General features: G+C 44.4%; 1 protein-coding gene across 15 annotated transcripts in view; it reads right to left on the minus strand.

Moving 5' to 3' along the window:
* Positions 1–27,829, minus strand: part of ANKRD6 (ankyrin repeat domain 6) — a 169,338-nt gene that overhangs the window by 22,490 nt on the left and 119,019 nt on the right. For 12 of the 15 annotated variants that reach the window (XM_073220976.1, XM_073220980.1, XM_037014111.2 and 9 more), the window contains exon 3: positions 5,492–5,590. In XM_073220976.1, the coding sequence (XP_073077077.1) occupies positions 5,492–5,590 (99 nt within the window). Of the gene's footprint in view, positions 1–3,117; positions 3,457–5,491; positions 5,591–27,829 lie in introns of those variants that run through there. The other 3 variants (XM_073220979.1, XM_073220978.1, XM_073220973.1) reach the window with 1 other exon arrangement.

Raw genomic sequence — 27,829 nt, forward strand, 5'->3', positions numbered from 1 at the left:
TTGGTGGGAAGGAAAGGGCACAGGGCAACGGCGTCAGAAGAGGTGAGTAGTGCCCAGTCTTGGGAGACAGCTGCCCCCTCACTGGCCCTCAGGCTCTTCACCTGTGAAAGGAGGGGGTGGATGATCCCAAAGGCCCCTCCCTGCCCTTCCTGGACTCTGTGATTTGGTTGGTAAACATTTTGCATAAAGGCAGTTTCCTGGTGGAGCCCCAGGAGAGGAAAGGAGGGACCCTGGGCCTCCCTGGTCCCTAGCCTAAGAGAGGAAAGAGACCACTGCAAGACAGAAAACATGGAGAGTTTTTAAAGAGGGATGCATGGCTATTTATAAACAACCTTAATGAAATGCTGGTTCTACTTGTTAAACTCCCTAGAACCCGTAACCAACAGTAGTGTACATTACAGCACTCGGTCCAAAGAACAGTTGTAGGGATGGGGGCTGGTGATGGTCGCACAGTGACGGGAATGTACTTAATGTCACTGGACCACACTGTCAAAAATGGTTAAGGTGGTAAATTTATGTTGCATACGTTTTACCATAATAAAAAAGCAATTATGCTATTTGAAATTCAAATTCACCTTAAAATTTAAAAATCTTCCTTTAAAAATCCACATGGGGAAGTGACTTTTATTTTCTTCCTTGTATTTTTTACTACTTTCTAAGTTTTTCTATTAAACACGTAATGCGAGCATCAGGAAAAACTACCATTTATTAAAGGTCTGAGCTGTAACAATATGGCATTAAAGGGACCGGCCATCTCTGGAAACCTTTTCTCACTGTTCATTCACACAGTTAAGGGGTTCCCCGGGGGAGGGTCAGGACACCCAGACCCACTACCACAGTTTCACCCACCGTCCTCAGCATTTCTATCCAAAATTCTCCCCTCGCCATTCTAAGCTATTATTCTCATCATAAATTAGGTGTAGAGTTGGTTTTCTTCTCACCCACCTTCCCGGAGCCCTTACTTAAGAAACAAGACCCTTTCTGGGTGCCATGCAGTCCAGAGAATGCAGCCCCGAGTCAGCAGGCGCAGGAGGTGTGCCCAGCCATTACACACCCGTTTCAAACATCTTAGGAAGTGTTTCCAGAGGAGGTGATCTTAAAGCCCAAACTAGTAACTGTAGGAGAAGTTGCCCAAGGCTTAGCTTTTTCAACTTTCTACAAGAATTTCCAAGACTGCCCATCTCCCCATCAAAATGGTGATGGGTTTTCCTGAAATGGATGCTAAGTGCAATTTTCACTGGCCTGCTAGGAAGATGGAGCTCTGATCTCAGCAGGCAGGGGAACTGCAGCCCACTCTCTCAAGGGAAACGGTGAGGGCAGATTTCTAGCTGTTAGAGGCCTGTAACATCCCGACACACTGCTGGCACTCTGACCAGCCCTCTTCAAAGCAAAGACAACCTTTTCACAGAATGAAACTTAAACCCCCCGCCCATGTCGTGCCTCAAGCATGAGCAGCAAGCCCCCCAAGCTGGCTCCTCTTGCTGTAGAGTCACTGCACAAAGGGCCTCGCTGGTGAGGACTCAGTCTAACCCGAGCCTTGCTGTAGGTCAGATGTTTTATTTGCTGCCACTAAATCATGAGTTGAAGGAGCTTTGGAGCCGGAATGTCACCATTATTCATTATGCGCCTTCGCATGAATCTACTGTATTTGCTTCCCTTAAGGTAACATGCCTTTGTGAAACTCTAGTTTAATGCAAGAAGCTAAATCTAACCGGTAGTTAGCCCTTAAAAATAAATTTCCTAATGGATTATCCAGGCTTAAGGAGCTCTAACAACTTGTGGGAGGGGGCAATGAGAACACGATTGCCCTAAGCCAGCTGGCATGGGTGTCCCTGGCCACTGTTCTTGCCCTGCAGAGACCTTTAGCTGCCCTGCCTCCAGGCCACAGTTTTCCCTCCATCTGTCACCCCCTCAGAGACCTCACGCAGAGCCTGGGTCCGTGGCTCACCAGCCCGATGAGCACTGTCACAGCCCAAGTCAGCCTTGCCCACTGTAAGAGCTGCCTGGTAGCTGGACCATTAGCTTTGTTAACACCAGGTAGGGTAGTTCTGGAGGCCTGAGTGAGGAACCCCCTGGCGTATAAAAACCAGCCACTCAAAAGTGACCGGTATGAGAGTTAAAAGCTGGAGAGACATGAAATACACAAGCAAAGGGCCACCTTGAGCCACCTCTCTCACAGCCGTTCTGCCCAGAACACAGCACAGCAGGACACCTAAGACCCTCGCTTGAAACAGGGCCAATTACCTGGAAATCAACTTTTCTTCCTCTAAAAGTTAAATTCACTATTGAAACATTTCCTCATGAAATTCTGAGATGGAGAAAAAATGCTAGAAAAAGGATGGTACTTTTAAGAGCATTTGCTAATTATTTGTTCAGTGAATCATTACTGACCCTCTACTATGCTCCAAGTGACACGACCTCTAATTCTCCATTTTATTGATTAAGAAACCAAGGCTCAGTGCGGTTCAGCGCCTAGCCTAGGATAACCAGATAATTCGGGGTAGCATGGTCAGGCCGGAATTCAAATTGTCCAGGGTCTCGGCGCTTAGCCCAAGTTGCTTCTAACCTGTGAAGTTACTTAACCTTAGGACAGGCCTTTAAAAAGACCAGGTGCCCTCATGGGGTTGGGGCTGCCCCTTCATGGCATCACGAAGCTAAGGGCTTTAGCATAGGACCATCACACTCCAGGCCCCCAAGAAGTGCTTGTAGGCTGATTAACACAGAGCAGAAGGAAAAATGCTGCAGTTGGGCTTTTGAAGAGCCAGCAAACTTGCACTTTGGCACTTTGATCTGGAACAAGCTGACCCATTTACAAAGTGCATGAACTGCCAGTTCTCACTTTTTCTAAAGACATCAGTGTTTCTCACTTTGGAATTTAAGGAGTTTGCAATCTCTGAGGTCTACATCTTTGTTCTGAAGTACTTTTACTTTCCTTTTCTGTGTGGTGAAAAGAGTGAGCGCAGGCAGATTCCAAAGCAAGTCTCATGGAAGAAACCCAAAGTCATGCACAGGCGGCACATGCCCCACCCATTCAGGAGGAATCCCTCCCAGGTGTTGCAGGCAGACATGTTGCAAGGAAGCGCAAGACAGCGTAGGTGTGCAAAGCAAGTTGCTGACCTCTGTTTCTCTCTCTGATCTTCTAGGGTTCTTCCTAGCCTTTCTTCTCTGGTTTTTCTTATTTTTTTCATCCTTCATGGTTTTCACCATGGCCACACAGTCCTGGACTATATCTGAGGTGGGGGCGTTGTGACTGCACACTGACCACTCAGAGATGGCGTTAGAGCTCCAAAGAGGGTTGATGGGATTGGCGGAAAGCGAGAGGGAATTTGCTCCTGGAGTTGCATATTCTAAAGAACTGGTTTCCACAGGTTGAAAGTCATAATAATCCCACTCCAGGCCACTGGAGGTCATTCTTCAACTAATTCTCAGTCCTTACCATGACATAAAGAACAGTATCTGTAGAATATGAAGTTAGGAGTAAATTCTTTGTAATATTAGCATTCTCTATTTCTACCCATCATCTAAGACAGGTAACTTCTGAACTGATTTTTTTCCAATAATCTCTAAGTCTCTTTAAAGAACACCCATAAAGAGTTTTCTTCTTCGAATTCTTGGATAAACTTCAAGGCCGATCATCAACAGACATGGTAAATATATAGAACAGACATGAATCACATTCTGGCAAATGCAATATTCAGAACTAGTGAATTTTACCTTTTCCATTCCCAACTATTTTTACACTATTTTGTTGTTAGTGTGTTTTTGTTTTGTTTTACTTTGTCTTAAGTTATCTGGGAGAGTTAATGTATGCATTGTCTGTCTAGAGCAAGGAAAAGATGTAGGAAAATACTTAATCCCAATAAACGAAAGAGGGTGTTTCTGTCTAAAAATAGAGCTGACTTTCCTTTTGCTGGCATGTGTCTCCTCTTGGCTACCTTCTGACAACTCCTTACTATTTTACTTCCTACCTTGCCTGATATAAACAGCAGTTCTATGAAGTTAGCATGGATTTGCTCCATTGAGAACTCAATAGTACTTGGAGCTCAGGACCTGAGGCAGAGAGCTGTGCTGGGATGGGTTGGCAAGCCTCAGGCAAGGACTTCACTGATGGCAGAAGATCAGACGCATCCTAAAGTGTGTGCACCAGCAACTCAACGCCCTTCCTTCTCTGTGGTCACAACCTCTCTCCCTATATTTTGCTCCTGCCATCTAAAGATGTGATACAACCAAGAATGTTATGAGGGCTACAGTGTAGGAAAATAAAAAGCATTATGACCTATGGTAGAAATCACCAGCTTAGAGCTAAATTAGAATCTTTTGAAAATAAGATCCTTGATGACCCAACAGTTTCCAAATATAACTGGGGACTTATGAATGACACTGGACAACCTCTGCCCGTGAATAAAGCAATGACATTTTTAGGCATTTCTTTGGAATGGTACCCTTCTCACTTGTGTGTTTGCCAAGCTTTCAGACATTCACACAGAGGCCCAAAGAAACCTAGAAGTGCTTTGGTAAGCCACACCCTAGCACACTATGGGTCTGAAATTTGTTAACAGTCTGTAACCACGGTTAAGGTGAATCTGGAAGAGGTTATGATAAGCACAAAACTCTCCAAGATTCTGTGTCTTCCTATAAGTTCTTGTCTTAGAGTCCCCCTACACAAATCAGAATTAGAAACAGTTTCTGAAAATAGTTTCCAATCACATTATTACAGGACTTTTTCCTAATACTCACTGGAGGACAAATGACATAATCTTGTCTGCATCCCTTTCTTAGAGAAACGACTTCCCCAAGACCTCATAGGGCAACCCTCGATACTACGAGTCCTCACCGCCGGCCCTGCTGACGGACTCAGGAACCTGAGAGGAACCAGCTGGAGTCTTTGTCCAGATCAATCTGAATGAAGAGACTCAGGGACTGGCTCTTAAAAACAGCACAGCACCAAAGTGAGCTCTTTCTGAAGGCTTCCTTTTGCTGGATCCTATGAGATCAGGTTATTTTCCTTTGAATAGGCCCTTTTTAACTAAAGGTACACTAAGAGAAATCAAGGTGAGAAAAGGAAGAAATTATGCTTTTAAGCACCATCTTTATTCCCATGGTAAGCCTGGCCTGACACGCATTTCCAGTAGCCTTGATATGTGTGTGTGTGTTTGTGCACGTGTGTGCATGCGCATGTGTGTGGGGGGTGGGGGGTGTTCCTTCATACTGAGACAGGATAAGCAAAATGCCCTTTGAGACTCTGCACTTGAATGATGCTAGAGAGTAAATGAACCGTCATGAGAAACCTGCCCAACACTCCCCAAATCTAACTTGCTAGTGAGGGAGAGACCCAGAGCAGGTCTTCAAGGGAAAGTTACTCCCAGCACAGGGACGGAGAGAGAGAATCCACTACCGTCCCGCCTCACAGATAGTACACTGCACTGTCGATTTCTAGGTAGACAACCTCCCCTGACAACCCACCCCTGAAAGAAGGATGGCTTCTACTTACATCATCCTGGACGTCGAGGTCGCAGCCAGCCTTCAGCAAGATCTGGACCACAGAAAGATGGCCCTTATTTGCAGCAAGATGCAGGGGGGTCCGGCCATGCTGTTAATGCAAAGCAAACACTGAGTTCAGAACAGTATATCAAAACCTCTCCCCTGGAGTGGGGAGGGGCTAGAGCGAGTTTTCCAAGTGGCACCTCCCCGTCTTCCTGACCACTTCGGTGTGGCAAGAGATTCAGAATTCAAGTTTGTCTCAGTTAACAACGTTGGCTACTGGCATTCTAATAAGTGAACAAAATATGCTCAAACTGTGAAGATTTCCTTTGGCGTGTAATTTCTACTCCCACTCATCAAACTAACAAGTAGGAATAAAAGGGTTTCATGTTTTCTCTTATTTTCCCACTGGTGCTAACAGTCAGGGATGATGATGTGGCCCCAATTAATCTGACGGGGCAAGGATGGGTGAACAGGAAAAGGTCAAGCTCATCAGCCCCAGAAAAATATGGTTACTAATTACTCAAAACTGCAGCTGCTGAGCAAACTGATTAGAAAAGGTTTTCCTCCTTTTTAATAACAAGTTCTAAAATTACAAAGTATTTCATCCATTCAAAAACATGAAGCAAAATTTTTAAATGTACATACCAACCAACGACTTTAAGAAAACACTAGAGAAACCGCATAGCTCTTACAATCTTTTCCAAGATGCAATTCCCCCCTGACTCGAGATAACCACTCTTAAATCTGGTATTCATTATTCTTTTGCCTTTTATTATATTTTACTGTTTGTAGCAATAAACAATATATAAACATTGTGCTTGTCTTCAGAGCTTACATAAACAGCATTAAACTAGATAACATCATCTCGCAAATTTTGTCCAACAAAATTATTGTAGAGAAAATGGAAGTTACCATGGCTAGGATCCTCACCTGACCCTAATCTACTTGCCACCATGCATGTGCTATGCTCACCAGTGCATGACTGCACACCTGTTGGCAGTGAGCCATAGCTGTCTGTGTTGCTATATAAGGGGCTCAAATCAGTACTCTGCCCAAGGTTTTAAGGAAGTGGAGAGGCCTGGAGACAGAGATGGATTGTGAATTTGCCTAAGGCAGACGTGATTCTAGTACTTGACTTGTCATCACAAGAATAAAGCTTGGTAAGACCTTTTACTTCCAAATGTCCCACTGTCATTTTTCAGTCTCATTGAATCTAGAGTGGACTTGCCCGCAGCTGAAACCCCCCTCAGGTGAGACATTTGGCATAGTCGGCAGGATTCACTGCGGGAACCTCTTATGGAAGAGGAGGAATTTAGGTGTCCCCCAGGCGACATGTGGACTGAGGTAGCTTTCTTCCTGAGGAGTGGGCCCCTCCCCAGGACTTGGGGGAGGTGGCGGTGACACCTGAGGCAATGACAGAGGCCCTCCACAAGATTGGGAGATCCTTAGAGAAACATAGTGCCTGAAAGGTGGTGGGAGCTGTGGTTTGGCTATTTCTCACAGCATTAAAAAAAGGCTATGAAGGAGATGGATGAACTCCTGTGAGAAATACAAGAAGATGCAGCATGTGAATGCAAGCTGCATGGAGCCCTGGAGGAAGTTAAAAATGTGTTGGATGACTGAGATGGCATGACTGCAAGGTGCTGTGGGAGGGGTAAAGGATGTAATGGTAGCACAAGCAGTGGCAGCATGAGAACACAGGCCGGGAGGTGCTGTGGGGGAGGTAAAGGACATAGTGGTGCCGTCAGCTCCAGAAATGGTGGAAGATATATCAGACAAGGATGAGGGGAGGGGTGTGGTGCTGGAGGCACCAATCTCTTCTTTATTGAAATCCCGCCTGGTTGTAGTTAAGAACATAAAGACGCAGCACCACAAATTCTTCTGGGAGAGAAGCAGCCCTTTCCCCAGGTCGTAGAGCACTCCATACTCCCCTACACACAGGCAGAGCTGGATTTGGGCTCCAGGTTTCATCAGAAACCACTGGAGTCCCTGTCAGCCTGGCTTCTGAGCCTTTGGGATGTAGGGGTGGATGGGTTTATTCTGTCTGGGTTAGAAATTGGAAAGCTGGCTTCTCTAACAACTCATCCTGCTTTAAGGTAGCAATTACAAAATGCACACCAGACCCCAAGCAATCACTTCCACCTTGACTGGCTGATGGCTGCACTGTGAACTGTATGGCCCAATCAGGGTGATTTACCATCTTTTCCAGCTAGATGGCAGATGTATGCCAAGCTCCAAAAGATATTATGGGCATTGAGCATGAAAAATGCCATTTATAACCCAGGAAATCATGGCCCAGATGAGGAGCCATTTACATCAGGGATGAGGGTTACCATGTTACAAACAGCTCCCCCATACCTCTTTGGGCCCTTTCATGCCCTTCACTTAGGGCCACCCATGAATGAGGTCACCTGTACTGGGACAGATTTGGGAGAGGCTGAAGCGATGTGGGCATGGAAGGGAGTACAGTCCACTGCTGAGAGGAAGGGCTTGAAGGGCCTGTGAAAGTCATAAGGACCCAGATGTGGGTTGAACTATAAAGGCAAGAGAAAACAGAGAAACTGGATGGGAAGTAAAATAAAATCTTACTGGAGCTGTGGCAACAACGGAAGCCAGAGCAGTGGTTCTAGCCGCTGAGGACCAAGAAATGGAAGCAAGAGACCCACAAGTCTGGCCAGTGTGTCTGAAGGACTTCCTGCTGGGGAGGGAGCTGACTCTGCCTGGACCTTCACAGGCAGACAATTGGGCAATACTGTTTGACTGAGGAGAGGGTCAAGGCACCTGGGGGACTGGGTGGGGGCCAGAGGTCACATGTTGAAATATCCATTCATTGGTTCCCAGTGAATGTGTAATGTGTCCTGGCTCTGGTGGACACAGGAGCTGAATGCTCACTCTGATTTATGGCAACCCTGAGCAGTTTCCCAAGACCCCTCCTGTGATAGATGACTATGGGGGAAAGGCTATCAGAGTGAAACAAGCCCTAATCCTTTGGGAATAGGGTATCTACCCCTAAAGAAGTGTAATGTATATATCTCTTCCATCCCTGAATGTATTTTGGGGATAGATATCCTGCAGGGCCTGGGGTTGCAGACCACTGCAGGTGAGTTCAGACTGAGGATATATGTGGTAAAGGCAGTTCTGAGGGGACATGCTAAGCACCCACCCATAGCTTTGCCTGTGCCTTGGTAGGTGACTAATACCAAGCAATACAAATTGCCTAGAGGGTATAAAGGAATTGGAGAAACCCTTCAGGAACAGGAGAAGGTAGGTATTATAAAGCCCACCCATAGCCCTTTTAATTTCCCAGTGTGGCCATTAAAAAAGCTGGATGCCTCCTGGTGCATAACTGTAACTACAGAGAATTAAACAAAGTCATACCCCCTCTGCACGCTGCTGTTCCTGTATTACAGTCTTTATGGATACCCTCAGTCAAGAACTAGAGACATATTATCATGTTGTGAATCTTGCTAATGTCTTCTGTTCCATTGACATAGCCCCAGAAAGTCAGGAACAGTTTGCCCTCATTCACATGGGAAGGACAGCAATGGACTTCCACTGTTTTCTACAGGGGTCCCACATTTGGCACAAATTCTGAAGACCTTAGACCATCTGGTACAAAAGGGTGTCAGGTGGTAGTGGGATGAAACATGTGCATTTGCTTTTGCTGCTGCAAAGCGGGAAGTCAAGGCCATGCAGGCCTTGAGTGTGATAGACCTATCAAAGCCCTGTGAGCTGGATGTCCATGTGACCAAAGATAGTTATGGCTGAGCCTTTGGCAGCGGCTTGGATGAATGCACCAACCTATTGGATTCTGGTCATGTTGCACAGACCAGTGAATGACCAAAAGAAGCCTAGAGAGTCTCTCTGCAGTCTATGACTGACCGCAGGTAATTGAGAGTGATCAAGGTACCCATTTTACTAGACATGCACTACAAAAATGGGTACAGCATTTAGGGATAAAGTGGAAGCTTCATGTACCATGTAATCCTACAGGGGAAGGCATGATAGAGAGGCACAATGGCTTGTCAAAATCTGGCCTGAAGTCAGAAACCAATAGTCTGCAGGGATAGTCAGTCCAATTATGGACAGTGCTACGGCATTTGAGTGAGAAGCCCCGGAAGAGGGCACTGAGCCCTGTAGACATGCTAATACACACGGCTGCCTTCCCTATACAACTGCAAGCACAGACCAAGGAGGAATCATTGAAGCTGAGGTTTGACCACCAGAATAATATCTTGCTTCCAGCACCAACTGCAATAAATCCTGGAGACTCAGTTCAGTGGCTTTGGCCTTGGACATTTTGACATATGAGGGACCAGTGATGGGTAGCCCTCCAGAGACCTTGGGGACAAGGTCTGGGGGCTGGATCCTGTGTATTCCTGGAGTAACAGCAGAGTGGCCCCCAAAGATCACAGTAGTGTATCCTAAATGGTCAGAAGGTAAGAGCATCTTACCAAGGAGTTTTGTTTTATCTTCATGGCCAGTGCATGCACCTCCAGTAGCACTATATCTAGACCCCTTAGTAACCCCCACAGGGAGAGGGGTAAAGGTATGGCATACTAGACCTGGATGGGACCCCCTTTTCTGTTACAGTCCTATCATAGGACCACTCTCTTGCATGCATTTTACCTGATGGACAAGATTTGCCTATGTTGGTGTCATTAAAACATGTGTCTTACTGCCCGTCAGGTTAATTTCCTCTAATGTCTTTGTGGATTGGGCACACACCCTAGCACTGCTTTCTGGGTGTGCATGGAGCTCCCTACCAGTTCAGCTACTGGCCTCCTGTGGAAAATGCGAGTCATGAACTCATCTGCGTAGAACTGGTTTGAATACAGCTGGAATGACCAGTTGGTGGCAATCAGATCCTCAAGCTTGAGGATGACTACTATTACTGTAATTTTTGTTATCAGTCCTCAGGTTTGAAAATGACTATTATTATCATAATTCTGTTGTTATTTGTATGTTGTTATAAAGCCTCTGTTGCTGTTATGGAACCTGGTTGCAATGTTCCAGCTTTCTCGCACAGGGACCATTGTTGAAAATTGAAAGTGTGTAGTTTTAGTGAGGCAAGAACCCAGAGGGGTGGAGTGCAGGGAAAACAGAAGTTACCATAGCCAGGATTGTCATCTGACCCTAATTTACTTGCCCATTGCACACATGGAATGCTTGTAGGCTTATGCTTGCACACCTGTTGGCGGTAAGCCATAGTTGTCTGTGTTGCTGTATAAGGGGCTCACCCAGTGCTCTGCCTGGGGTTGCAAGGAGGCAGAGGCCCAGAGGCAGAGAAAGAGGTGAACTAGCTAGAAGCAGATGTGATTATAGCACTTGATCTGCCATCACGAGAATAAAGCTTGGTGTAAGACCTTTTACTCCCAAATGTTCTGTTGTCATATGCCAGTCTCATCGAATCCAGATGAACTTGGAGCTGAAATCCCCCTCAGGTGAGACAATATGTTTTTTTCACACTGTCACATGTAGTTTCAGGTTTATTATTCACCCACTTTCCTACTGATGGGCATCCAGGTTGCAGAACACATTAGTGTCCACTTCTCCTTGTGCACCTGAGAAGCCTGCTTTGCCCTGTTGCTGGAATATGGAGATGACCCTTCCTTTTAAGCACTCTAAGAATGTGGGTTCCTAAGGTCTGACTGAGGGTGATGTGTAGAATAACTCTCTTCAGTGCAAATCAAATTCTATCCAGAGAACTGACTTAGCCACAGAACAAACTGTCCAAATTCCAAATTCTAAAGAAGACATTATGTTCCCTTTGCTTTCAACCTCAAGTTCACCCTCAAAAAATGCTTCCACCCCCTGCTCCAGACATCCTTTATCCATGCCCCCCACCCATGGGAAAACACACTCTGAGAAATAAAGGTCTCACAAAAGTCCTTTAAAGCATCTTGATTAAACTTCCCAAAGACTTTTATTGATATTCTAGCAGGATAAACCCATTTATGATCTATATAAAGTGCCAGTCCGCCATGGGTAACTAGCCGTGAAAGGAAACAGAACAGATAATAATGGATCTTAGTTTGTACCTGTGAAATGCAATCAAAGCCTAGAAGGATTCTGGAAAGAGGTCAGAGCTCACTTTAAAATTAGAACTCTTAATTAAGAAAAAAGTTACTCCCAAGAAAGCAGACTATAAAAAGCCTTTATTAAAAAGTCACACCTGAGATGAGGTGAAAGCATGACCTTCCCTGGCCAGCAGCTGTGCTGAGGCTCATGCTTCTTAACCTTGATTCTTTAAATGCAGTGTCCACAGCTCTTCAGACAGAGCACAGCACAATGACTGGATTCTACTCACGGGGCCTGGTCCCAGGCTCCATCTGTCATCATGTATCCTTGTCAAGGACATCTGGTAAGTGACCTTCGTAAGTTTCTAAGGCATTTAGAAATAGGGAAATTCATCACATTTGTGAGGAGAATGACATGTGTGCTATGAGGGGGTTGACAGGATGGTGGGACACGAGTGTTTTTGAGCATCTGGAAAATACAGACCATGATGGGGAGAAGCTGTCTGGAGAAAGACCAGAAGAGGCCGCGAGTAGAGGAGGCACTGGGTGTCGGAAGCCCTGAGGAACATTCCCATCAGTGACCTGACATTACCGAGTGGAAGGTGAGGCCCACGGAGGTGGAGGGGCCTGCCTAAGGAGTGCAGATAATCAGAGGCAGGAGAAGGAGACACACCTGTGCTTCAAGCTGCAAGGGTGCTTTAGAGACTGAATTACTAACAAGATGGTCCTAGACGAGAGGCACCTTCCTGACCCAAAGTCAGCAAATAAGCCCCTCTGGGGAGAAAGGAAAGGCCAGTGCCACTGGAACCCAACAAGCCTAGTTCAAATCCCAGCTCGGGTAACACCTGTGTGATTTTGTGTGCGACATTCTCCAAAGCGCGTTTTCTCACCTGTAAAACAGGAATAGCGTCCACTCTCCACCCCACAGGCTTGAAATAGGGTATCTGAGGCCATACTCCTTGCCTGACATGGGTTTCCCTTCCTGCCAACCGTCCTCAGCCCTCACCCCTGAGGACACCCCATTATTCCCTCTCCTCGGCACCTTGTCACCTGGGCCTCAGCAAAGGCCAGTGAGGTATTTCCAGTGGCTAATCCATCTGGGCTAAGAGTCGGATCTTGGGTCACTTGGAGAGCCAGGTGGGCTCAAATGGAGGATCGAGTTTCTTGCTGGCCAGTTCCGAGTCACTCATCAGCTTCTATAGTTTCCCTGTTTATATATAACTATACATATAGTTTCCATGTTTCCCTGTCTCTGCATCTCTGCTGGATTTTACCTTCCTCACTGGGAATGTCCTTCTCCAAACCATGCCTTCTCTGGTTCTCCAACAGGAACTTCCTGGCCTTGTCTTCTCCACTCCCACAGCACTCAGCTCCCTCTGAGGAACCAGCACCTTCTGTTTGGAGTGTCAGCTCAGGTGCTGGCTTCTTCTTCCAACTCGGCCACCATCTCCTTGAGGGTAGGGCTGTGTACTCCGTGACTGCTGAAGCGAGTCGACTCTTGGGTGATGTGGGGGCCATCTCAAACAGATGCCGGTGTTTCCCAACACCCCACCCAGGCCGAGGCTACCAGGGACGCTGGAGCAAATTGCGCAGTTCCAGGCTTGACCTCAGTGAAATGGGGAGCGTAGGGTGGCTGCAGACTCCAGGTCCCGGGATGTCACAGCCCATCAGAGGAGGTGTAGACATCTGGGGATTTGTAAGTATTTAAGCAGTGGCAGCTGTGACATGGGGGTTTCTCTGAGGAGGGCCAGTGTCCCCTTCACATATCTGGGTCCTTTTCTGGCACCAGGTAGAAGTACAGCAGTATAAAATTTAGTAGGATCAGTTTCCCATTGTACTCAACTCAGGCCCTAGGTGGGCCCAGGGAGGCCAGTAATAATGTGCACAAGAACAAGAGAAGGCGGCAGCTAACAACTGTGGGACACTTACTGTGTAATAGGCACTACCTTAAGCATTGTACATGTATTAGCTCATTTAATTCTCCTAACAACCCTGAGGTAGACAATATCATTAAGCCTATTTTACAGATGAGGAAACTGAGGCACGGAGAGACTGTCATACACCAGGTAGAGTACGGATTCACCCGCGAGCCCCCACATTCTGACCCACCACTCTCCCTGCTGCCCGCCTGCTTCTGGGGAGGCTCTCCCCCAGCTTAGGGGAGTCATGCCTCACTCCCAGGTGATGACCCCTGAGGGTGCCGGGAAATAACCTTGTTCTTTAGAGCCTCAAGGACGAGGAGAGAGGTTTTCCACTCTCACCGTACCTCTGAATCACTTGGGGATATTGGTCTGTTCGCCTACCCACTTGTACTGATGCCCAAGCCCCTCGCCCAGAGTTTCTGACTCAACTCTCTGTGGTGGGGCCCAGGCCACAGTTGTTACACACCCTCCCCAGGTGAGTCTCATGAGTGACCCTGGTGGGGAACCTCAGGACGAGAGGAAGAGGGGCCAGGATAATCCTCCTCAGATCAGTTACAGGCCCCCAGGCAAAGCCTGCCACGTGGGGCCTGTCCCAGCAAGAGTCAGTCTTCCTGCTACATTCTTCATGATGCTCTCATTCCCACCTGTCCACACAAGACTAAAATACTGTTGTACCACAATAGAGTTTCCCACACCTTAAGCATATACAAGCAATATAATGACATTACTAAAAACTTGGAAAATAAAAGCAAAGAATCTGTAATTCTACTGCCCCATACAACTAGCATCATTTTTATCCAGTCTTTTCCAGCATATCTTTTCAAATGATGCTTTTGCAAAGTTATAGTCACAAGCCACATAAAACTATCTTGCTTTTTGCATTAATATTAGGCCTTAACCCAGTGGTTCCAAAACCTTACTGGGGCAGCAGAACCTTCTTTAAGGCTTGTGAAAAGACAAATCTAGGTCCTTTTGCAGAGTTTCTGGTTCAGTAGGTCTGGGGTGGAAACTGAGAGTTTGCATTTCTATCAAGTTCCCAGGAGAGGCAAATGCTGCCAGTAGGGGACCATATTTTGAGAGGCACTCATGTAAACTGCTGGTTTTCAACCCTGTTGCACATTTGAATCACCTGAAATCTTAAAATAAAAACAAACCCAAAATTTACTCCCAAACACCTGTATTTCATCAACCTAGGTAGGGTGAGGTCTGGTGTGGGTGTCTTTCAGTTCCAGGTGATGCTAATGTGCAGCCAGAGGTCATAAACCCCTGCCTCAGACGCTCCAACCTGCCCTGGTATCAGGACAGGCATCTGAAACCAGCTGGGGTGAGAGGACGCTGGACCCAGTATGTTTCCCTTGACCTAACCAGGGAGAGGCAGAGACCCAGACGCTGCTCACTTCCAGGGAGCTGAAAAGCAAAGGGCCTTGAGATGTAGCCAGGCAACAGCCACAAAGAAGGGGCCTTACTGTCAACAACTCAGGGGCTCTGGTCTGGGGCACTGCTTTGTTCTGGCAGGTTGAGCCCTGGGCATCCGGACTCGCAGCAGAACCGCCACATGTGAACATCAGAGCAAGTCCCGTTCCCGCAGCTGGCCCATAAATTACACTCACAGGTGATCATAAAGACTGCACAGAACAAAAAGGTCCCTAACACTCATTTTGAAGAGGCCAACTCCCCGCTGAAGCAGGCAGGCTCCATCAGGGAACATTCCAGGAGGAGGATTTCTGTTCAGATTAAGATCTGCGACCAACGGTGGTGACAATAGGGCCTGCCAAAGGTGACCAACCTAACATATGCCTTGAAAGGAAGTGGGGGTGTTTCGTTCCCAGCAGGTGTTCAGACATGGTGCCTGACGCTTCTCACTGACAGTCCCAGGCAGACAGTGGTGTTTACACTGGAGAGACCTCCCTAGGAAGGCGCCGAGCCCCAGCGAGGGGATTCCAGGTCAGCTGAGAGCCACAACCCACAGAAATGAGCATGGAAGGACTCTCCCCTCCCCCAGACTTCATGGGGCCGTGATCCAGGTCACTCAGAGCTCCAGCCAAGACTCAGAGGTAGGGTCACAGCTCTTCTCCTGGACTTAGGTGTCTCGGATCCTCCTTAGTAAAGGGTCCTCAAGAGGGACAACACCTGCCCCAAGGACAGTCCCTGAGCTCCTCAGGGTAGATGCCTAGTCCAACAGAGAGGGCCAGGGAAGTGAGAAGGCATATAATCAGCAGATCATTATGCTGTCCCCGCAAAACTAACGTAATGTTAGATGTCAATTATATCTCAATTAGAAGAAAAGGAGAAGGAAGGACGCTGCTGATCACCGACTCCTGCAACACCAGGTAAGCCCAGTGATGTGCTTACGTCCAGAGCCTTACAGAGACCCGGGGCAGTGGCTGGAGGAACCAAAGGCTAGCAGCTCTGAGGGAGGGGAGCAGGGTGAAGGGATCGAGACTCATTAGCTCAAAGACATGGAACAACTTAATCATCTTAACTGGGGGTTCTTACAGGGAGGGGGCACTTAGAGACAAGACCCACGTGAAGGGAACCAGTTTAATAGGGAAGAATTTAGTTTAGGTTAGTGTAATGATTTCAAATGACAATGCTTCCTCTCTTCTTCAGATCATGAAAAACAGACTATCAGTCATGTAGTCTTTCTCGAGGCAAACAATGTCTGTCTATTTTATCTATAGCATTCAGGAAAAAAGCAAGGAAAGAGAGAAGTAGGTGGCAAGAGAGATGTGCCGATGTTGGTAAAATGAGTGGCGCCTATTTTAGAAACGATATAATATTCAGATTGAAAAGGGTCTTTGAGAACTTAATTTGGATGAGGCTAAGCTAACAGGTTCGGTGGTTTTTCAAGATCTCAAATATTATTTGTGGCAGAACTACATACAGCTGGAGTCCTGGCAGCATGGCCCCTCATTCAGGTTTTAAATTGTGGAAGACCCCCACTAACTTTCCTAGGTGCCTCCAAGGTTCTCTTATTGTAGGCTGTGTTGCCAGGGTCTCAATTACCTGGAGTGGTGCTGATTTGGGTCAAAAACTTCCAAGTCCTTCTCAGGCTTATGGTTCAATGAAAACAAAGTTAGACAGACAATGGGCCAAGAAAAGTCCCATGAATCAAAGAAGAGAAAATAAAACTTTACATTTAAAAATAATTGTAAGTACACTCACACAATGAGATATTACCTCACACCAATAAGGATTGCCACCATCCAAAAGATAAACAACAACAAATGTTGGCGAGGTTGCGGAGAAAGGGGAACCCTCCTACACTGCTGGTGGGAATGTAAATTAGTTCAACCATTGTGGAAAGCAGCATGGAGGTCTTCCTCAAAAAGCTCAAAATAGAAAGACCATTTGACCCAGGAATTCCACTTCTAGAGATTTACCCTAAGAATGCAGCAGCCCAGTTTGAAAAACACAGATGCACCCCTATGTTTATCGCAGCACTATTTACAATAGCCAAGAAATGGAAGCAACCTAAGTGTCCATCAGTATATGAATGGATAAAGAAGATGTGGTACATGTACACAATGCGATATTATTCAGCCATAAGAAGAAAACAAATCCTACAATTTGCAACAACATGGATGGAGCTAGAGGGTATTATGCTCAGTGAAATAAGCCAGGCGGAGAAAGACCAGTACCAAATGATTTCACTCATATGCGGAGTAAAAGAACAAAGAAAAACTGAAGGAACAAAATAGCAGCAGAATCACAGAACCCAAGAATGGCCTAACGGTTACCAAAGAGAAAGGGACTGGGGAGGATGGGTGGGACAGGAGGGATAAGGGCGGGAAAAAGAAAGGGGGCATTACGATTAGCATGTATAATGTGGGGGGGAGCATAGGGAGGGCTGTGCAACACAGAGAAGATAGGTAATGATTCTACAGCTTCTTACAACGCTGATGGACAGTGACTGCAATGGGGATTGTTGGGGGGACTTGGTGAAGAGGGGAGCCTAGTAAACATAATGTTCTTCATGAAATTGTAGATTAATGATAACAACAACAACAAAAAATAATAATTATAGTTTTAAAAGCCTTCAGAGCTCTCTTTCCTTGTTGGAAATGTGTTTTGTCTCCTTGGATGAATGACATATCATATCTTAACACAATTATAGATGATAAGAAGCAATGAGGGAGGAAATTCTTTGGGTGGCAAAAATCAGGATCCAAGGCAATCTGAGATCGGAGAACCACGCTGACCTTAGCAAGACAAAATGTAGTGGGGGCAGATGTGAAATTCTTGCACTGAGGATCACCAGTCCAATTGCACATGGGCAGGCATGCTGTTATTTATTGTCATGCATAATAATAATCCTCCCTTTAAAAGAATTTGTTTTCTAAGCAAAAAAAAAGCTTCTCTAAGTCTTACTTTGGGAATAGCCTAAAAGTCATAAATAATTTGGAGAGATGATTTGAAATGTGTACTGTTAGGAATCAATTACTCAAATATAATGGCTTGTAAGAGAATTCCTTTTGAGGTGATCCACAAATTGCCAGGGTTGAGCTTGCTTTTAGAAAGATCCACCAGCAAGAGGGACCAAAGGTATTTCAAGCAACTTAACTGGCTGTTAAGAACTACTATAGTATTATCTGTCCATTACAGTTTAATTGCCCTGCACTCCTCACAGGCAGCTGCTTAAACTACATTTGCAATGGCTTGACACATTTGATAGAGCAAAGCACGGTGGTCCAGTGCATGATGGACTATGGTTAGGAGATAAGAACTGTCCTCTCTTCTGGTCTTCACCAGGAATTACTGCCTTTTCAGCAACTGTTAATATAATAGTTATGGAACCATTCTTGCATTCCTGGATCAAACTTTATGTGCTCATGCTGTATTATTCCTCTGATGAGTGCTGTATTCATTTTTTTTATAATCAAATATACATCATAGTGGTTCAATAATCCCCCTCCTCCCCACCCCAACTCACTCCCCTCCCCCTTGGTAACCACTAGTCACTTCTCAGTGTCTGTGAGCCTAATGCTGTTTTGTTCCTTCTCTTTTGCTTTATTTTTGTATTCCACAAATAAGTGAAATCATATGGTATTTGTCTCTCTCTGCCTGGCTTATTTCACTGAGCTAATACCTCCTAGATCCATCTATATTGTTGCAAATGGCAGGATTTCTTTTCTTTTTATGGCTGAATAATATTCCATTTGTATATGTACCACCTCTTTATCCATTCATCTACTGATGGATACTTAGGTTAATTCCATATTTTGACTGTTGCAAACAGTGTGGTGATAAACATAGGGGTGTGCATGTATCTTTGAATCTGGGATTTTATTTTCTTTGGGTAAATTCCTAGGAGTGGAAGTTTTGTTTTCTTTTAAGCAATGTTATTAATAATTTTTGTATTTATAATCATAATTGAGATTGATATAGTTGTATTATCTTTCTTGAACTCTCTCTCTTTCTCATTTATATTTACCTGCCTTTGATATTATGGTTGTACTGGCTTCATAAAACAAATCTAGCTTTCCATTGTGTTCTATGCTTTATGGTAGTTTAAATACATTGGAATTTTTGTTGTTAAAATATGGAATGGTCTGTGAAACAATCAGACCCTAGTACTTTTTAAAAGTTGCATCTTTAATCACATTTCTAATCTTTTCTATGAAAACTGGACTATTTAAGTTTTCCTCTTCTCATTTTTATTTTTTATTGTGGTAAAGTATACATAAAACTTAACATTTTAATCATTTTTAGGTATACAATTCAGTGGCATTAAGTTTATTGTGCCACCATCACCACTATTTAGTTCACCATCCCAACAGAAACTCCGAATTCATTGAACACTAACTCTCCACCCCTCCTCCTCCCAGCCCTGCTGTCCTCTGTTCTACTCTGTCTCAGTGAATCCAATCCCTTTAGATACTTCATCGAAGTGAAATCATATAATATTTGTACTTTTGTGTCTGGCTGATTTCACTTAGTGTAATGTCTTCAAGGTTCGTCCATGTTATAATGTGTATCAGAATTTCATTCTTTTTTAGTGCTAAATAATACTCCATTGTATTATACACAATGGTTTGTTTATCCGTTCTTCCACTGACGGACATGTGGGTTGCTTCCACCTTTTGGCTATTGTGAATAATGCTGTATGAACAGAGATATACAAACACCTATTCAAGGCCTTGCTTTTACTGCATTAGGGAATATACTTAGAAGTAGAATTGACAAATCATTTGATAATTCTATTTTATTTTTTTTGAGGCAACGACATACTGTTTTCTGTAGTGGTTGTACCATTTTACATTTCTGCCAGTCATGCGTAAGTGTTCTAATTTCTCCACATCTTTGTCAACACTTGTTCTTTCTGGTTTGGTTTGGTTTGGTAATAGTCGTCCTAATGGGTGTGAGTGGTATTTCATTAGGACTTTGATTACATTTTCCTAATGATTTAGTGATATTGAATCACTGTTATATGCTTATTAACCATTTGTTTATCTTCTATAAAAAAGTATTAAAGTCCTTTGTTCATTTTAAAAATTGTTTTGTTGTTGAGTTGTTGGAGTTCTTCTTATATTCTGGATGTTAATCTTTTGTCAGATTTATCATTTGCAAATATTTTCTCCTATTTTGTAGGTTGCCTTTTTACTCTGTTAGCAGTATCATCTGATACATAGAAGTTTTTAATTTTGATGAAGCACAACTTATCTATTTTTCCTTTTGTTTTCTGTAGGGATCAACATTTTGGTAGGAAATCCTCCACCTTCTTGAAGTTTTCATATTCTTGGAGTTTCAGGTTTCCCAGTATAACAGCTAACACTTACTGAGCCCTTACAAAGCCATATACTCTTCTAGGCACTTATCATATCATTTTGTCTTCCTGGCCAGCATTAGACGGTTCCCCACACCTTTTTCTTCCAAGACTAAATGCAAATTGTATGAGACCTGACACATACACAGTGTTGGAATCCTTCCTTAATAAAAAGATTACAAAGTGACAGATACAAAATTAGGTGGGGGGCACTGAAAAGGTCCAGTGAGAGGGCAGGACCCCGAAACCTAAACTCCATCACCCTCAGCCACATCTATCTTAATGGTGAAGCTGTTCCCCTTGCACTCAGGCTGTGGCCAGGAAGACAGAGAACCGCACTGGGAAATCCCAGTGCCAGGGACAGATGGGGGCTGGTCTCCCCTCTCCTACTTGGCATCCTCTTCCAGGTCTAAAGCTTTGTAGATTCGAGGTTTGCTTTAACAGAAGTAGCTCTCTTTTCTCTCTGGCAGAGGTCTGTATTCTAAAGGAACTACAGCATGGACATCTAAGAATTTTCTGTAGGCAAGGTAGTAGGCATAATTTAGTTGATGAACATTTATTGAGTGCCAAGCTAAGTACTAAGAATTCAAGTACTAAGAATCCTGCCAGCTCAGTGCCCACCCACATTTCCTATAAACTTTCCCAGGGACAATCACTGCTCCTTCTTGACAAGCAGAATAGCCCAGACTGGGCACCTAAGGGCATTGCTCCAGTTGCATGAAGGTGTTAAAATGAGGGTACAACATATACAGGGCAAACAAATGCCAGATACACAGCACGAGAACTCAGGCCCAAGCAATGGGAAGACCAGAGGATTCAGGCCTCGAGCTGCCACATCACTGACTAGGGCAGAGGGAGGCAATGATGTTCCGGAGCCGTATAAACCCAGCTCCAAGATCCTGGGATTCCGGGTTCAGCATTAGGCTGAGGTTGAAAACTGTGGCCCTTAGGACAATTATGGCTTTTAATTGTAACTTTCTGTTGTTCCTTCCCTTTGTAATTTTTAAAAAATAAACTCTTTATTTTGATGAATATAGTCAATGATTCTGCAACATAACTTTCTATGTTGATAGATAGTAACCACTAGAGGGGATGAGGATTAAATAATATGGGTAACTGTTGAACCACTGTGTTAAACATTTGAAACCAATGTAAGATTGTATATCAACAATACTTCAATGAAAAAAAATAAACTCTTTGAGATGATAGTGGATTTACATGGAGTTTCAGGAAATAATACAGAGAGCTCCCAGTACCCTCTACCCAGTTTCCTCCAAGTGCACCATCTTACAAAACTAGTACAATATCATAATCAGAATACTGACCTTGATACATTCAAGATACACAATCGCTGTATCACCAAGAATCCCTCTTGTTGACACTTTACAACTACACCCACCTTTCTGTGTTCACCTGCCCCCCACTCCATCCCTAATCCCTGGGAAATACTAGTCTATTTTCTAGATTAAGTTTTTCAATGTCATACAAATGGAATAATAGAGTATAAATATTGATTGTTCCTCTTTATTACTGAGTTGTACTCTATGGTACAACTCAGTTGTACTACGATTTGTTTTTAACCATTTTCTCATTGCAAGACATCTGGGGTGTTTCCAGTTTTGGGCTATTATGAATAAAGGTGCTATAAACATCCATATGTATACTTTTGTGTAAATGTAAGCTTGCATTTCTTTTGGATAAATGTTCAAGAGTGCAATTGCTGGATCATAAAGTAGTTGCATATTTATAAGAAATTGCCAAACTGTTTTCCAGAATAGCTGTATCATTTTACATTCCCACCAGCAATGTGTAAGAGATCCAGTTTCTCTACATCCTTGTCAGCATTTGGTGTTGTCACTATTTTTTTTATTTTAGCCATTCTGATAGACGTAGAGCTATCTCATTGTGGTTTTAATTTGAATTTACCTAATTGCTAGTGATATTTAACATCTTTCATCTGCATATTTGTCACTGGCATATCTTCTTCCATGAAATGTCTCTTCATGTCTTTTACCCATTTTCTAATAGGACTGTTTGTCATTCTACTGTTGAATCTTGAGAGTTCTTCATACATTCTAGATGTGACTCCTTTGTCAAATATGTCATTTGCAAATATTTTATTCCAGACTGTTGGTTGTCTTTTCATCTTAACAGAGTTGTTCACAAAGCCGAAGTTTTTTAATTTTGATGAGATCCAATTTATCAATTTTTCCTTTCATGTATTCTGGTTTAGGTGTCAAGGCTAAGAATTCTTTGCCTAGCTCTAGATCCTGAGGATTTTCTCTTAATATTTTTTTTTCTAAAAGTTTTACAATTTTACATTTAAGGCCATGATCTATTCAGGGTTAATTTTTGTGTCAGGTATCAGGTCTCGGTCAAGGTCTATTTTTTTAACCTATGGATGTCCAAGTGCTCCAACAGCATTTGTGGTGAGTTCCTCTATTGAATTGCTTTTGCACATTTATGAGAAGCTGCACATCTTGGTGGGCTCTACTTCTGGGTCCTCTATTCTGTTCTATTGATCTATGTATCTATCTCTCCATGAATGCCACACTTTCCCAATTACTGTAACTCTATTGTTGGCTTTAATATCAAGTACAGTAATTCCCCCCTCTTTATTTTGTTGTAGCTATTCTAGTGTCTGTGCCTTTTCACATACATTTGAGAATATTCTTACAGATATGTGCAAAGACCTTTTCTAGGATTCTAAAAGAAATTGCATTCAACATATAGATCAATTTGGAGAGAACTGTAATCTTTACTATGTTCAGTTTTCTAATTATGAACATGGTATGCCTGTCCAATTGTTTAGTTCTCCTTTGACTTCTTTCGTCAGCATTTTTGTAATTTTCCAGATCGTATACATGTTTTGTTAAATTTCTATTTAAGTATTTAATTTCCTTTGGAGTGACTATAAAGGGTATTGTGTTTTTAAATTTCCATCCACATGTTCATAGTTAGTTAGTATATAACAATGAGTTGATTTTTGTGTGGTGAACTTATATTCTGCAAGTTTGCTGAACTCTCTTAATCAGTTGTAGGAATTTTTTTTTTGTAGATTCCTTAGTATTTTTTTAGATAGATTTTTGGTATCTGAAAATTGGGACTTAACTTCTTCTTTGGCAATCTGTATTCCTTTTCTTGCCTTGTTGCAGTGGCTAGAATTTGCATCAGATTGCATATCAGTGGTCAGAACAGATATCCTTCTCATGCTCCTTATCTTAGAGGAAAGTAGTCAGTTTTCCACCACTAAGTCTGATGCTTTTTATTGTGTTGAGCAAGTTTTCCTTAATCCTAATTTGCTGAGAGTTCTTTTACCATTGAATGGGTATTGGATTTTGTCAAATGCTTTTTCTGCATCTGTCAATATAATCATAACATTTTTCTTGTTTAGCCTGTTATTATGGACAAAATGTTTGTGTTCCCCAAAATTCATATGCCCGAGGATGTGCTTGGAGACAGGGCCTCTGGGAGGTAATGAGATGACACTGTGAGGATAGGGGCCCCAGGATGGGAACTCTCCTTGTAAGAGGGAGAAGAGAGGCCAGCGCTTGCTCTCTCTTCGTCATGTGAGACCAGAGTGAGATTGCGGCTGTCTACAAGCCGGAAAGGGGATTCTCACCAGGAATCCAACCTGCTGACACCTTATTCTTAGACTTCCCAGCTTCCAGAACTGTGAGAAATAAATGACTGTTTAAGCCACCCAGTTCATGGGATTCTGTTACAGCGCCCAAACTGACTACGACATCTGTCAATGTGGGGATTCTACTGATTGGTGTTGAACCAGCTTTACATACTTGGAATAAATTTCACTTGCTTATGGTGTAGACTTTATATATTGCTTGATTCGATGAAAACATGGGCTAGAAGAAGACCAGCCACAATTGCCACCTACTCACCCATCTAAGTGTAGATCCTTGGTTTACAACAAACTAAACATGCAACAGTCGATTCTCATTGGAAACAAACTGAGAGGCCTGGTGAGGAAGAATTCTCAGTCACCAAACAACTTTCTGGCTTAATTTATTTCCTGAAACCTAAGTCATTATAGATTAAGAGAAAGAAAGAAAAGAAGAAACTAAGAGGGACTCAGAGAATTCAACAATAAACCACCTACACTGGTATTAGAGCTGAGGCCCAAGTGGGCCACTTGGGAGGTTCTGACCTCCTTTTCTACTTAGGCTTTTGCATTTCATATCCTAGAATGCAGATTCGGGGATGACACTGCACAAGTAAGACAGCAGGCTGATTACTGGCCAGGAACCAAGTAATCCTTCAATGCATTTCCTTCAGAAAAGATATATGTATTTAGGGAGGATTTTAAAAATGCTGACAGCCAACTGTGCCTTGACATAACAATATCTCCCCTACAGCAGTTAGAACCCCTTAAATACTTGTTACGGGTTTTCCACAGCACATTAATCTGGATTCTAAAACACTCCACTGTGTAGTTAGAGGTTCCATTTCACTTGCAGGCAACTGACGCAACAGAATGCAAACCGCACAGACTGACCACGGGGATGGGGAATGGTGCGCAATGTGCTGACTGAACACCTAGGTGCTGGGTGGGCCTCTGGACCAAGCACCCACCAGGCCTGCACAGACCTTGGGAAAGAGGTGGAGGACAAACAGGACCTGCAGAGCAAGGCACGGCTCCCCAGGCTTCCCCAGAGCAGGGACGGGGCGCAGAGGGCGGCGAAGAGACTTGGCGCTGACTCCAGCCCCGGTCCCAGAGCAGCCTCGACAGCCTCCCCTCAGATGCCTGAGTCAGGGTCGAGGGTCCATCCCAAGGCTAGAGGCTCGTGCTCCTCAGTACAGCATGTCTCCACAGGCCCAGGCAGGAACTCACGTGTGACCCACTACACCAGACGTTATACTGTCCCTTTCCATCTGAGAGGCCACCTCTCCTTCATGCACATGCGTCTCCTGAGGGCGCTTCCCCCAACCCTTGCTGGAAATACAAGTTACTCTGTTTGCCTGCCTAATTAACACCCTCATCAAATTAACTTAATACTTACTGGGATGTTCCTAATTATCGACCCAATAATTTTCCACACATTGTCTCACAGGTGAGTCATACAGTGTGCAGCATGCATTTGCCTCCCCAAACCCGAGACACATTTCCTTCTGGTAGAGGTGCTTCTAGTCTGAATCGTGGCATTTAGAGTGTCAGTATTTCAAGGGGCTCTACAAAGAGCACCGTGACTCGCAGGAGCCTCACACCTCTGACTTGGCCCAATGCTCAATGAGGAGTGTTGTCCTAGTCTGCACGCAAGGCTCTGAGACCTCAGGGAGAAACACTGGAACGGGGTGAGCAGTGCCCCACCTGGCTGCTCACTAGAGCTCTGAAACACTCCCAGCCCAAGCCACACAGCAGATCGATTAAGTCAGAACCTCTGGGTGTGGCACCGGGGCGTGGGCATTTTTCAAGGCTCTCCGGGTGGCCACATGTGCAGCCAGTGCTGGGAACCACGGACCTAAAGCAGCTTCTGTGCCTCTGAGGACAGCAGACTCAAGGGAGAGAACAGTGACGATGATGACAACTACCATCCACTGTGCTCTCTCTGCGTCCTTATTACATCATACGAAGTGCTCTGACCACGCCCCTTGTCTAATCCTCACAACAAATCCCTGAGGTAGATGTTACCCTGATTTTACAGAAAGGAAACCAAGGCTCAGAGTGGCTAATAATCTGACTAGGGTCACAGAGATGTGTGAGTGTGATTAACTGCCTCTACTTCTCGTAAAGGACAAATTGGGAAAGCTTTTTAAATAGGTGGCAAATTCACGGAGATGGCAAGTGGAGCTATGGTTGCCAGGCACCAGGGGAGCAGGAATGGAGAGTTAACTGTTTAGTGGGCACAGAGTTTTAGTTTCAGAAGATGAGAAAAGCTCTGGAAATGGCTGGTGCCCGTGGTGACACAAAACGTGAATGTATTTAATGCCACGGAATTTTGCACTTAAACATAATTGAAAGGGTAAATTTTCTGTTATGCATTTTACCATAATTTTTAAAAATAAAATACATTAAAAAAATACAAATGGGCGAGAAGATGAGAGAAAGACTGAGAGATGACTAGGTATCCTGTCTCAGGCATAGTGCAATTCAGGGTTATCTCCTGGTTATCTTCATCATCTTTGAGCTACCTGACAACTCTGAGTTGTAGAACTCTGAGGGTGATGCCAATAAATCCTGTATAGCAGAGATTCAGTGTATATTGGCCAATTCTGCATCTAACAACTAGATTTATTTCCAATTGCCTGATGGCCTACATAGTTGTAATTCTTTTAATTCTCCTTTGAACAAGTTGCAACATCTTACTGGTTCCCTCATAAATTGATTAGTTAAATAAAATCTTAACACGTCTTTGTTTTATAACTATTCATCAGAATTAAGGATTACCACTTTATGCTGAGTTTCCATGATGATTTCTGACGATAAACTACAAAGGCCTAAGTTGTCCTGGTTGAGGTTTTCTTCCCACAAGGTGATGCTTCTAGCAATTATAGAACAAAAAGCAGATTTTCTATTTGACCTGACAGGCAACTGTGTAGCCCCGACGCCACAACAGTGTGTGAGGATCCAAGAGCCTGGAGCAGGGCCAGCGCAGGGTCCAGCCCCCACTCTGGGGGTGAGAGCACCCCAGTCTGCTGGGCGTGAGGCGACAAGTCCCGGCCGCCTTAGGAGGGAACCCTCTTTTCCACCTGCGAGTGGAGGGCAAGGAAGGGGAGATGTGTGGGGACCCCGGCCACTCTCCCCCCATCAACCAGCTCCCCCGCTTTTCTCTCCAGTCCCAGGCAGAAGGCCCTAGACACAACCTAGAGCAGATAAAAAAGAGAAAATTCCATGGAGCTGATGCTGAAGTGGTGAGGAACTGAGGCCAAATTAGCCACAGCAGAGAGCTCCCGGAGAGAATGTTAGAAAGGCAGGAGGAAGCCGGAAGACGACGGGCTAGGAGAAGGGGGAGGTGGGAGCTGCCAGGAAGGGGGAGGCCACTGTGCCAGGGTCAGTTCTCATGGGCCTTGCTCTCTCTGTGGGTAGAGTGTAGACCGAGGACAATTCCACTCAAGCCGTCAAAATTACAAGGGTCCATGTGCCCTGATGTAACAGTGCCACTTAGAGAAATGTGTCCCACAGATATAATCAGACTGCAATAAGACCTCAGGACAAGGTGAGTTGTAAGAGCAGATCAACATGATCTAAATGTCCATCAGTAGGGGATAAATTAATCCAATTATGGTTCGACAAATAATAAAGCAAATGAAGGATAGGCATAGCATCCTGCAAGTTAAAGAAGAGGAGGGAAACAGATGCATCCAGCTGCACACATATGCATGAAATAGCTCAGGAAAAATGCAAGAAAAAGATTGCCTTCAAGGAGAGAAATACTGAATAGCTGGGAGACAGCATGTGAGAAACCTGTCAACCTTCCGGACCTTCTGTGTTAGAGCCATGTGAATGTATTAGTATTCAAAAATGTTTAAATTTTGTATCTTTTTAAACAAGCATAGAGAGTCTTTGGGAGGAAGCATGCTACATACAACATGTTCTTGCAAGTGAGCATTTTCACCTGCCCACAACCTCATAAAGGGGGCGTTTCCCCCACCGCCCTCCTCCTGGGGACTGGCAGCTTTCA

Source organism: Manis javanica, chromosome 13, assembly GCF_040802235.1.
Source record: "Manis javanica isolate MJ-LG chromosome 13, MJ_LKY, whole genome shotgun sequence".
Taxonomy (NCBI): domain Eukaryota; kingdom Metazoa; phylum Chordata; class Mammalia; order Pholidota; family Manidae; genus Manis; species Manis javanica.